At 43.9% G+C, this 12,912-nt stretch overlaps 1 protein-coding gene across 1 annotated transcript in view; it reads right to left on the bottom strand.

Moving 5' to 3' along the window:
• The window catches only part of MSI1 (musashi RNA binding protein 1), a 103,776-nt gene that overhangs the window by 75,771 nt on the left and 15,093 nt on the right, over positions 1 to 12,912 (bottom strand). The window contains 2 exon segments of the mRNA XM_048514924.1: positions 10,605 to 10,631; positions 10,633 to 10,710. Coding sequence (XP_048370881.1) covers positions 10,605 to 10,631; positions 10,633 to 10,710 — 105 coding nt within the window.

Here is a 12,912-nt window from a genome sequence, read left to right as displayed (position 1 = left end):
ATGAGTGAGTGAGTGAGTGAGTGAGTGAGTGAGTGAGTGAGTGAGTGAGTGAAGTATCTTCTCCTCACAACTGTACATCATCAGCCTTTTCATCTCCTGCACCCTCAGAATTAAGAAGAAGGTTTACAGAGTAATGGCACCTTTCTGTACAGACTAAGAGCCCCTTTGGGGGGGAGGGCTGAATCAACTGCTGGAAGTGATGTGGGCTTCCGGTGGCAGAAATGCCCTCCCTGGGACATTTACCCTGGTGGAGGTGTAAAAATGCCAGTGTGTGACTGCTGCTGGCCTCCTACTGTGCTGCGACACGGAGCAGGATGCTGCACCAGAGTCCCAGCTCCCTTGCCACTGCCAACACAGCAGGGCGGTTTGGGGGAGCCTCCAGGCCATTCACCAGTTTACGCTGCAGGGCAGAATTCAGATTTAAGACTGTTCAGCCTCACTGAGGCTTCTCAACGTTGGGGAGATTCTCTATTTAGAAATTAAGTACAGATCCTACCACTAAACAACCAGAGAACACACATCTATTCTGTTCCCTGCAAACATTAATCTGCTTCCAGCTCTAGCACTACTTCATAAAGTAAGGTATCTCCTACCCAAAGCTTTCTTCCTCAATGTTATATGCAAGCTCTCCTTAATTACTCTCCCCCCGCCCCGCCATTTATTTTGTGCTAAAGACTTCAATAGGGCTTAGCCTAAGAGTCCATTTTGAATCCGAGAATAAAAATAAGCTATGAGAACACACAGAGTGCTGTTGCCTGCTACCTCTCCACATACTTAGAATTCCAGAGCAGGGATATCAAGAATAAGGACCTAGACCATAATTTTGTTCCTACATGCACACACAGAAACACAAATACTGTACACACTACTAGTCCCTGCCCCAATACAGAAGATGTGCTCTAGTTCAAAAAGAAAACTAGCTGGAACAGTGCAAAAGAGCACTATTTGTTTTATCAACAAATTAAAGTGTGCATGAGGCTAAAGAGATTCTTTACCTCTTGTATTCTATCTTCTACCCACTGCAGTTTGGCTGACCTCAGAGGGCTGAAAGTAGTAAAAGCATCTATTTAGCATTTTATACCAAGGCTTTAAAGAAAATATGCCAAGGAAGAAAATCAGCACACGCTTTTGGTCTCACTGAGAACTTGCGTGGTAACAGGATGAACCATCACAGTGTTTAGGCACTAGAAAAAGCTTTAGGAGATTCTGTACATCCATTTGTATTGCTATAGGCAGATACAGCGCATGCAAAAAAAGAAGGAAAAATAAAACACAGCTGCTGCTTTTAAAACTAGGACAATCTGAGGGCAGGGATCCCCCCCAAGGACTTTGAAAAGCAGAGCTGTCCCAGCAGAAACAAGACAGTTAAAAGGAATGGCCCATCCTAAGCACACAAGGAGTTTGAAATTTACTCGCTTTATTCCTAAAAAAAATCTGCAAGCAATTCACCTCACCCCTACCGAACACCCGGCTTAGACTGAGAAGCCAGATATAAATCACCATCTTTATAGTGTCTGATGGGAACCTATTGGCTTTTTGTGGGTCATCTGATCCCTACAGCACTGGCATTGCAATACCACCTTCTGTCCCATCGACTGTGGTGGTGCTAAAACACAGAAAAATCAATCCAGCAGTCCCTTCTATCTGCAAACTGCCACTGTGATGCAGGAGGCCTCACCCAACACAACACACAGTCCAAGAACTCCTCAAGAACCTTGAAATTCCCCTCCTGACAGTGCTAAATAAATGTGCCGCTTGTCCGCTGTTTCCCAGATGGCTCATTTTTTTCCCCCCCCTCTTTCCCTCTCCTACCTCTTCTGCCTCATATGTGTCAGCACTTTCGCAACCATCACTGCCTTTATTCCTTTTTTTTTGCTTTAAAACCATCCCTGTCCAAGCCTGCTAACTTCCGTTGGTCACACACTGAAGTCCAGTGCGAGGTTTGACATCGACATATTTTCAAAGCACAACTGAGAAAAGATATAAATAGGTAGAATTTTCCACACAGCCATAGAATAGCTTTCCCTCCTTAATCGCAGGTTCACCTATGGGCGGCAAAACCAGATCCACACCCCATAACATGGAATATAGGTAGATCAATAAGATTTCCTGCACTATATCCAACCAAGGACCCCAGGAAACAGACATACATTGGTATACTATTCACTCTTTTCAGGCCTTTACTAATATAGCTCCAAAATGACTGAGGAAGATGGAAGGGAAGAAAGCAAGAGTAGGCATTATTTACATTCCCCCTCTAGATTCTGCCAGTCACTGTGAATAGCTATGACTGAAATGCAACATGGATGCACCCAAACGACATCCTACTCTGTCAGCTCAAACTCTCAACAAAAGGTGTTTTATTATGCTTCAGACTCAGTGATGAACAATTGCCATGCCATAAAACCCTCAGGGAATGTGATACTGGGTATGGAATTCCAGTTCTGGAAAAACTCAGGACTTTAAAAAAAAGTTTCTAGTCCCTCATAGTTGCAGAGAGATATTCCCAAAGATGTTTTCAAAATGAATAAGATTTTAGTGCTGTGTTTTGCTCATTGCTCCTCTCCATCACTAGCAATATGTAATGACCCACCTTCTCCCCCCATATGACTCCAATTCATTCATTACAGTCATCTTTGGAGGCTGTGCCCCTGGTTGCCCTGCCATTTGAAGATAGACAAGTGGTGACCCAAGAAAGGGCTTTCTCATTTGTGGCATCAAAACGTTGGACCTTCTTTTCCTCAGAGAGAGTCACCTGTCTCCTCTCTTTGTATCGGTGCCTACTGCCAACAGGTTAAGACTTTTTTTTCATGTGGCATAATACCTCGATAATTGGTTGTGACATCTTCTCTGGTTCTGGTGCTATACATTTCGGTAGTTTTATTGAATTATTTGTTCATCCCTCAATCCCCATTTCTACCAAGAACTATAGTATGCCATCTTCTGCTGACCCTACTCTACCTGCCACAGATTGTCCACTTGTGAATTTGGAGGCATTTGGCAAAAAACAACAGAATACCTGGACACATTAAAATATCCTTCTCAGTAAAAGTTTTTCTAACATAATGGAAATCGCAGGTGCCTTGATAGAAGGATTGGCGGGATGCAAAAAAGTTTGAGAACTATTGCCATCTTCATCTGCCAACCCATTGTCTGCTATCCCAAAGGCAGCTGGTACCTCTGTCTCACTTTTTTCCTCAAGAGTGCTTTCCTATAGAATTAGGAGACAACATGGCAGTCACAACCTGCACAAATTGCCAACACAGACAGACAGATAGTAGCCGGTAGTGGGAGAAAAGTAATGTTCTGGGGCCTCCATGCAACCTCCATGATGAACAGTTTATTAGACTAAAGCATTTCTCACTGCATTCTGGCCAAGAAGCTGAGGTGTGCTTGGCCCCTTCCGCATTGTAGGAGTCGACTCCAGATCGACTTTGAGTCCCACCTCGAAATCCCAAGCACAGACGTAGTGTCGGACTCGTGTCTGACCCAATTCACCCCCCTCTCGGCCGCTGGAATTTCTGAGCCTCGACTGGGGGGTTGGAGCCGGGCCGGGCGGGTGCGCGGAATCTCCGCCGATTCTACTCTGCTATTGGGGCCAATCACAGCTCAGTATTTCACCCATGCGCAGAAGGGGAGACTCGTGGCGGCAGCAAAAAGCTTTGGGCATGCGCAGAACGGGGGACTCAGCAACCAATCCGAACGCAGTGCAGGGAGGTACCCTGCCCTTTGCGCCTTCCGGCTCTGGAGACATGAGTCCGCTGCTGTGTGGAGGAATGGGAGGACTCGAGCTGAGGCACGATTCACGACGACACGAGCCTAACCTGAGTTGTCTCTCGTGGTGTGTCCGGAAGGGGCCCTTGAGGTTTTTTCTATCATGACTGGTGAGGCAGGCCTGCTGTGAGGCAAGGGTTAGCTAAAAGATTCAGTGTGCCACCAAGAACAACAACAAAGAGGAAAATACACCAAGTGACACCATTCATCAGCAAGCTGTCCTACATAAACCCCACTGATTAGAGGGAGATGCTTTAGTGCATGGCCAGCAAGAGAAGGAACTGTTCCTCATCCAGGCGAGCTGAGCAACTCAGACTGCCATTAGCCAACATTCAAAGCTGGGCTGCAGAGTAGTTAGACGATGTAACACGCTCACTGATTCTGGCCTTGCTTGCAGGTTGGGCAGGGGTGAGAGAAGCGGGGGAGTGAAAGGAGACTGTTTGCTAACAGCGACTGTCTCTTCCAAACAATCCACCTCCACCGAAAAGCTTTTGAGTAGGAGTGCACAGCTTAGGAGCATAGGAATATTTAACAAGCCCTTGATTTGTAGACAGAGGACACAAATAGCAGTTTCTCTCACACACCCATCCCAGTCAGCCCTTATCTCATTTCCTTTCTACCTTCAGACATCCTATCTGTCTGGAGGCAGAGCAGAAGTCAGCCAGTGAACAGACAGAGGAAGAAAAGCATCCTGCATTTTTACATATACACTCACACCTTGGTATACATTACAGAAGCCTAGTGCTGAGGGTAAATCTCTTTCTGGATTATGCTTTCTCATACTACGGGTGGAGACTCAGAACTGAACGATCTGCCTTGCAGAAAGAAAAAATCCCCTGCACACAGAGAACTGTATATGAGGGAGACGGATGGTAGCCCAGTTTTCTGTTGTGATACCAATTTTCTAAATGCAAAACACTGCTTTCAATGGAAAAGCTCAGTCCTTGGTTTAGCATCTCAATTGCTGTTTCCGAGATGTGGGACTAAGACAACTTATATTTTGAATAAACCATGGGCAACAAAGAACGTGCAATTTTTTTGTTTGTTGGTTTTCTCGGCAGTAGAAATATACTTCTGGAAAGCCCAAAGGCACTGAAGACTAGGAAAAGGCGCTCAACTATCCAGGGGTAATCATTATTCTCTTCCCCTTCCCAAGGTTTTGATCAAATCTGTCAAAACATCAGGAAGAGAATAGAAATGCCTTACCATTCTTTCAGAAGTAAGGACAAACTGGTAACAAACAGTCTTATAAAATTTAACGTTAAGGAAATGTTCCTCATGAACAAGCTGCCCAAAGGTACGTAGCCTCGAGCTAGCCAAAGAGAACTAGCACCGTGGTCTTCTGTTGTTGTGGGTCTCAGGACCTTGGCTGGCGACATTCAAACACAGCCCTGGGATCAAGAAGAGTTGGTTTTTATACCCCGCTTTTCTCTACTGTAAGGAGTCTCAAAGCAGCTCACAACTGCCTTTTCTTCCTCCCCCATAACAGGCATCTGGTGAGGTAAGCAGAACTGATGAGAGTTCGGAGAGAACTAAGACTACCCAAGGACACCCAGGAGGCTTCATGTGGAGGGGTGGGAAATGAAACCTGGTTCTCCAAATTAGTGCCCTTCATTCATGGAAGCAGCAGTGGCATAGTGGTTAAGAGCAGATGCACTCTAATCTGGAGAACTGGGTTTGATTCCCAGCTCTGCCACTTGAGCTGTGGAGGCTTATCTGGGGTTAGCCTGTGCACTCTGCCACCTGGGTGACTTTAGGCTAGTCACAGTTCTTCTGAGCTCTCTGACCCCACCCACCTCACAGGGTGTTTGTTGGGGGGGAGGGAAAGGAGATTGTATGCCCCTTTGAGTCTCCTTACAGGAGAGAAAGCGGGGGGGGGGGGGGAATACAAATCCAAACTCTTCTTCTCATGTGGAGGAATGGAGAATCGAACATAGTTCTCTACATTAGAGTCTGCTACTTTTAACCACTACACCATGCAGGCAGAAGAGAAGGGAAGCAGACCATATTCCTAATATTTAATTTAGATCTGGCTTTATACTCCCTACATGCCAATCACACAAACTGATGTTACCCACCCCTCCCATGCCTGAAACTTGAGCACACAATTCAAAGTAGCTCACCAGGATAAGCTGTAGTCCCTCAAGTACTGCAAGTCACACAGCCCACGCCAAAAAGGATTTACCCAACAGTCTGATGGCATCCTCAGAATGGGCTCAAAGTCTCTCTCTTCACTGCAATTCATGTTGACACAGAATTGTCTCCTCCATTCCCTCCTTTCTCAATATCCTCTTTTAGAAGACTCAGCAACTAGATGTTACATGTCCTTAATCAAACCTGGTTGCCCTGTGTGGTGCTGGGATAGAATCATTCTCATTAAGCATGCATGTGTATGCTCTTACTTTCTACTGCAGAATAAGATGCTGCTCACTGCTTAAGTGACCTGAAGCAGTTTGCTCCTTTCTGCAGCTACCCTCCCTCTCGGATCCTCACCCACATTGGTCTGGATTTTGCTGTTAGCATCATACATGAAAGATCAGCCTGTAAGTGGACAGGATGATAACACAGATCCACATAATTTGGCAGAGAGAACTGTGTGGGAGGGCTGTCAGAGAGATGCACAGAGTCTGCCTCCTAGAACTCGGCCTTTCCAGACCTTTAAGCAGCACGCTACTTATTCTCGCTTTACTCACAATTTTCTATGTCTCCTCACAAGACTTTACTTACCTTTATTTATAGTGAAAACATTTTCATCCCACTGCAATAAAATGTTTCCAAAGTAGCTCCCAGGCAGTTTCTCGCCTGGGCAGGTAACAGGGCCAGATCTGCACAATTTCAGCAGCAGAATTACATCATAACCAAGACCACACTCTGGGTCATTCCCCAATATATGAAGTGAGCTGGGTACTGGCTAGTCTGCAACTAAGGCTGGATTTACGGGCTGAGCAAGGACTGATGTTTAACATACAGAAAACTGCCCCATCATCTGCATGGATTAGTCAGCCCTTAGTAAGGGCTTCTCAGACCAATCTCAAATACTCATGAAGCTTTTATACTCACTGGAGCAGACAGGATAAGGCCAGTAAGTCTGTGGGGTTGGTGAAGTCTAACCTAATTGCAAGATGCAGCTCTGCACAAATAGATTCACAAGACTCCTTTGTGCTAACAAAAGTCTCCTCCATCTATTCATTGTGAAGAAAAATGTACACAGTTCACCTCTCTTTTTCACTGCTCCTATTTTTTAACATTCTACATTCGTCCATGAGGTATATGATTCAGGGTATGCAAATGGATTTGGGGTTGCTAAACACATTGCTACTGAAATCTTCTACACTGTGATCTTCAAAACTACAAATGAAAAATTAACACAACAGTAGGAAAATATGAAAAATACTAAACAGCTGAAATGTATTTTTCCTAAATCTAAGTCTAATCTATACAGATAATGATAGTCTATCTTACAAAAGTCTTTTGGGCACACCTACGTGAATAGAGAAGAAAAGGGTGAGGCTGGTTTTGTGGATTCTCGAACTGGAAGACAGAAGGGGAACTACATTGTATTTGTACCTTTGATCTATTGAATGCTGGGACACGAAGGTGCCCCCTTCACTGCCAACTATTGATCAAAGAGCATCCACTGACCACATGGGCAGGCTCCTAAGTCCTAGGGAGGCTCTGTGGAAGCAACATCATAGAAGAGATCTTTAGGCATACAGCACACTCAGCCATACAAGAGTCAGAGTGTCGGTTCTGCTTCATTGGAAGACTACAGCAACTGCCCATTTAAACTGAGTCATCACCCAAGAAAGCATTTGTTAAGTTAAGTCAACATGATTGAAGGAAGAAAAAAGGGAATTAGGCATAATCCGTGGAAAGAGCACCTCTTTCATGGACAATTCTCCTGAAATGAATGCCAGTTACAGGTACCATGTACAACTCATGTTCCTATCACACAGAAGGTCTTCCTAATGGATCACTGCCACTGAGCAAGGCTCTCCTCAGCATAGAGTGGGTTCTAACTCTCTGAAAGTTAAACGTTTCTGCTGGTCACTAGCTATCTCCATTCTCTTTGCCTGAAAGTCAGGAAGTTCACCAAGTCTCTATCTCCTAATTCATAACTTCTATATAACTTGAATGTATCTTACTTTCAAGTTCTCTGACCGTACCAAGTGCTCCTAAGCCATTTGGATAATGGAAGCTGAACTGAATTATCCAAAGGTATCATTGTACATAATACCCCTTCATACACACACCCCAATAGTGCCAGAAAAGTTGGAGGGGAGAAGGGGCAGCCTAGATTCCAAGAGGCCAGTCTGTCTACTCTGTTAGAAACTTCAAAGCAAAAACATCTTTTCCTTTCACATTAAGACTTGTTTTAAAATGTACATACAAACACACACACATATACACACTCATATGTGTCTCACTGATTTGAAAGGGTTTTCTGTTTAAGCAAGCACATTTCGGATTGCACCTCTTAAAAGATAAAGGGGCGGGGCAGGGACATTAATCTATTCTTGCTATATTCACAATAGTTTGTGAGTAATGAAATTCGTTTTCACTTCCCTTCCGCTACAGTGCAGTGATACTGTGAGCATGGTTCTTACCACTGACAGAACAAGTGTGCCAGGGTGCCCCCAGACAACAGGTTAGGCCTCACAGTACTTCATACAACATAACCCAAAGTAAGATGACATAACACATGAATGCTTATTCCAAGTAGATAAATAGTCAAGAACAAAAGTGTTTACAGAATTGCGTTCTGTCCCAGTTAGAATTCCACAATGCATAATACAGGACCTCACTGAAGACTGAGCACACTTAAAACACACCCACATCCATTGAAATTGTTTTGGACACTGGTGACATACACATTTATGTCCTCAAAAGTAAAAGATTCTCTATGGCCCCCTAACTAGAGTGCAAGGGGACAAAACGATAAGATCCTGGTCACATTGGGGGGGCCCTTCAGCCAGGTATCTTTTTATATATAATGTATGTGTGGTGTTGAGAGGACTCAGAATTAATCTTTCAGCTCTCAGCAGCCATAAGGTAAGGTGAGATGTCCATTTCAGGTAGCAGACTGTGGCTGCCATTGAGATGTAACAACTCCAAACATTTTGAAGACATGAAGGGGGGAAAAAGCAAATTTATATTTTCCCCCAGAAAAAAATGTGCATTAATTCCTTCAAACCTAATTTTTTATTTTGCTGCTTTTAACATAAAATGCATCATTTATAACTTGCTTAGCATATGAAGTCCGAATTAGTTGACGCTCATAAAATTTACACATTATAAAGACCTTTAGTTTGTCAAGCAACACTACAAGAGAAACCTGCAAACTGCTATATTCCTTACTAACTATCTCAAAACATTTAATTTATTTCAACAGGAAAAATGCTCTTTTATAGTAGTATTTCCCAGTGGTTTTACTTTATTTTAATTTTTTTAACAAGTCCCTCAAACTCTTTTCATGCCACACATTCTTTGAATAGCATTAAACTTTGCTTTAGCAAAAGCTATTTGACACATTTCCCATTTTTTTTTCAAGGCATTTTTCAGTGATCCCTCCCAAATTCCCCAATTACTTCAAAAAGCCCAATTTCCTTTTCCCAATGGAAAAACAAACCTTGAATGCTATACTTCATTTGGAGTGAATAAAACTCTTTGTTCCTTTAAAACTCAAAAGAGGAAAAGCAGAAGCATTTCATTAAAAAAATTTATTCGTATCCCCTAAGGTTTTCTTGGATTTTTTCCACTCAGAGAAATGGAAACAATGTCTTTAGGGTGGAAGGCTGTTGCTGAATTTTTTTTTCCTCAAGGATCACCACTTTTCTAGTTGCCCCTTTAGAGATGGAAAGAAGTGGAAGAGAGAAGTCGGCCCCCTGGACACAATCCACTGGGAGTGTTTCTTATAAAGGTGCTATTGAAACAGACAGGAATTTCCTGGTCCCACGTTAACTTAAAAAGGGATTCAGAAGTATGATTTCAGTTTTCTTTCTCTCAGTGGGGGTGTGTGAGGATGGCAGGACATTAAAGACAGAAATTTTTTGAACAGAGAGGGGTGAAGTCAACTACATGATATAAAACCAAGGTTTAGGAATGATTTGTATCTGTATCAGAACTAAAACACAGTTCTGGGCCACATGACTTTAGACACTGATGATCTTGGCTTAAATACAAATGTAATCTTTTAATCATAAATCATGTCACAAAACCCTCAGGTGCATCTCAAAAGTAACTGAAGAAAGGGCAGAAAAGTAGCTCTATATTCCTCAGAACTGTATGCTTGTGAGGGACCCGATGGGTTCACTGTTTCAATCCAAAACAAGAGACAAGCCTTTCCCAATGTTTTTCTCCAATCTAGAATTGCCCATTTTTTAACTGGCCACTGCAGCCATGCCATTAAGCCCAGCTTGATCTGCATACATTAACAGATGAGCAGGCTTATTCCACCTGCTCTTTTCTGCAGGACAAACTCTTGTTCAAGGAGCAAGAAGTTTGCCGAGCTGGTTTTCCTTTCTTAAGTCAGCTAGCAGAAACACAAACTTGCTTTCAGCAGAATTCTAGAAAATACCAAGCCCCACCAAAAGGTAGCCCACTTTCTAAAGCTCCCAGAAATCCCAAAGGAGCAATTTTGCACTGGTTTATAACTATCATAGATCTCTACCCGAAGAAACATGGGAAGAGCAACTTGAGGAAGGTACTGAGAATTGTCAGAATTTCCTAGCTAGGATTCCAGAAACACTGTTCCTAGGAGACAGGGACTCTCTTTCCCCAGTTTAAATCTATTATATGCATGCACCTTCAACCAAGGACTGGGCACTTGCCTTCCCAAATTGTTCAAAATACTGTTTTTACATCCTCCTTACTCGGTGTAGTGTTCAACCGATAGGCTCTCCCTACAAAAAATATCTTCTTGGTCCGTGTCACCATCTAGAAGACAAAAAGGGAATGATAAAAAAAGAGCACAGCAGCCGAACACAGGGCTCATCTCAACAGCTACAAAATCACTGAACCTCATGCAACCAAAGTAAGTCTGCTGGCTGCCACAATAATGGCACAGTTACGCAGAACACCTGCATGTGCAAAGCTCAAACAAGTCACAGAAGAAGAAGAAACGAACCGCCTGATCAATTTCTTTCTTTCTTTTAAAAAAGCAAGTTTCTATCCTCTCTAAAGGTTAGCCAGAAGATTTGATAAAATGACATATGCGCATCTGCTCCAATAAAACCTCAGTGCAGTCAGAAAACTGGAGTGCTGTGAGGTTGCTTCGAACTGTATGGCCGTGTTCTAGTAGCGTTCTCTCATGACGTTTTGCCTGCATCTGTGGCTGGCATCTTCAGAGGATCTGAAGATCTGAAGATCCCCTGAAGACGCCAGCCACAGATGCAGGTGAAACATCAGGAGAGAACGCTACTAGAACACGGCCATACAGCCTGGAAACCACACAGCACTCCAGTGATCCGGCCTTCGACAAGTCAGAAAATTGTTTCAGATATGTTCCTTCTTGTCTACCCATGACTAAATTATGCAAAAATATTTTATTGATACCTCATGACTTTCTCCCCAATAGGGACACAAAGCAGTTTACATTGTTCTTCATTTTATTCTCATAACCACCCCTATAAGGTAGGGTAGGCTGAGTTTGTGCCTGGCCCGAGATCACCCAGCAGGTTCCCATGGCAGAGCAGGTATTCGAATCTGGGTCTCCCAGCTCCTAGTCCAACACTTTAATCACTATACCACAATGGCTCTCAATAGTCCAAAACAGTTGTAACTGAGGAATTTTCTGGATATGCCCACTGTACATAATTCTGCTTTTTTTGAGACAGAATTTTGATTCCTCCATTTTTAAAACTTACTAGACACAGACCTGGTTACAGCTATCAGGGAACTGATATCCACCAGTTCTGTGCCTTGGTCAACACTGAGGGACCGCAGCACATAAAATGGTTTCTCAGTATGGCTGTCCTTCTGCTCTTTCTCTCCTTAAACAATCTACCTAGTATAGACTTACTCTTCAAACAGAAGAGTTTGCAACAGACCTGGAATTCCCCACCCCCACCCCTCACTTACTAGACAGTTCCTCATTTTATGGAGGCCCATGCAGGAAAACATCCTATTGGATCATGCCCCATGGATCAGATCTGTCTGCCCCCCTCGGTTGCTGGCACCCCAGATCTGCCACCTGAGGCAGCTTCCTCACTTTGCCTCATGTACGGGCCTGTCTCTAACCTGAGGGGAACAACTGCCATCAAGAGAGGTATTCATGACTGCATGGCAGAATGCACAAAGCACTTTGGGGAGCCATCAAAGGAAATACTGCCTTGCCTCAGATTCTGGCCCCCAAGCATGAGTTCCTTGCAGACACTAACCCAAAGGGGCAATAAAGGCTGCTGCAGAACACAAGTGTCCTTTGAACCGGCTCTTGCGCAGCTGCCCCACTGGCCATGTCCCTGCACTGTGAAGAACACATGCTCCTAATTACCCCAAGGAGCACAAGGCTAATCCACAGCAATTCCCAGGCTTGGAACGCAGCCCACCCAAACACTAAAGCACCTTCTGTCACCAAACCGCTTAATGGAATTAACCCAATTCCAACCATGTGCTTCCTGGCTCCAGTTACTTGGGATACCTGAGCACTAGCTATTCTCAGCTCATGATCCTCTTCACTACCCTGAACATGTCTTCCTTGCCCTTTCTGCGTTTGTGTGGCAAATTACCTAGCAAGGCAGTTTTAAGGGTGGCAAAGCAGAGAATGGTGGTGGGGGGGCTTCTGCACCTCTAAAAGTTGTGCGGAAGAGTGAAATTCAGTAAATGTGTATCAAGTGAGAGTCAGAAAAGCTGGAACCATGGAAATGTCCTCTATACAGATTTCTGGAACTTCCTGCTTCAAGCTTGAAACAGCTCAGCTGACCTACTATTTCAGACCATTGCTCCAAACTCCGGAAAGGAGAGCTAAGCTTCATCATGCAAGAAGTAGACAACATAATTGTACACCTCATTGCACCCTATAGCAGTTGATGTTCAGGAACTATATCTAGGTTAAGCAGTTCTCCCATCATATGGATAAAGATCAACTGAGTCACAGGTGTCAAACTCGTGGCCCTCCAGATGTTATGGACTACAGTTCCC

The sequence above is a fragment of the Sphaerodactylus townsendi genome, linkage group LG13 (assembly GCF_021028975.2).
Source record: "Sphaerodactylus townsendi isolate TG3544 linkage group LG13, MPM_Stown_v2.3, whole genome shotgun sequence".
In the NCBI taxonomy this organism is placed as follows: Eukaryota; Metazoa; Chordata; class Lepidosauria; order Squamata; family Sphaerodactylidae; genus Sphaerodactylus; species Sphaerodactylus townsendi.
This window is presented reverse-complemented; position numbering and strand designations above follow the sequence as displayed.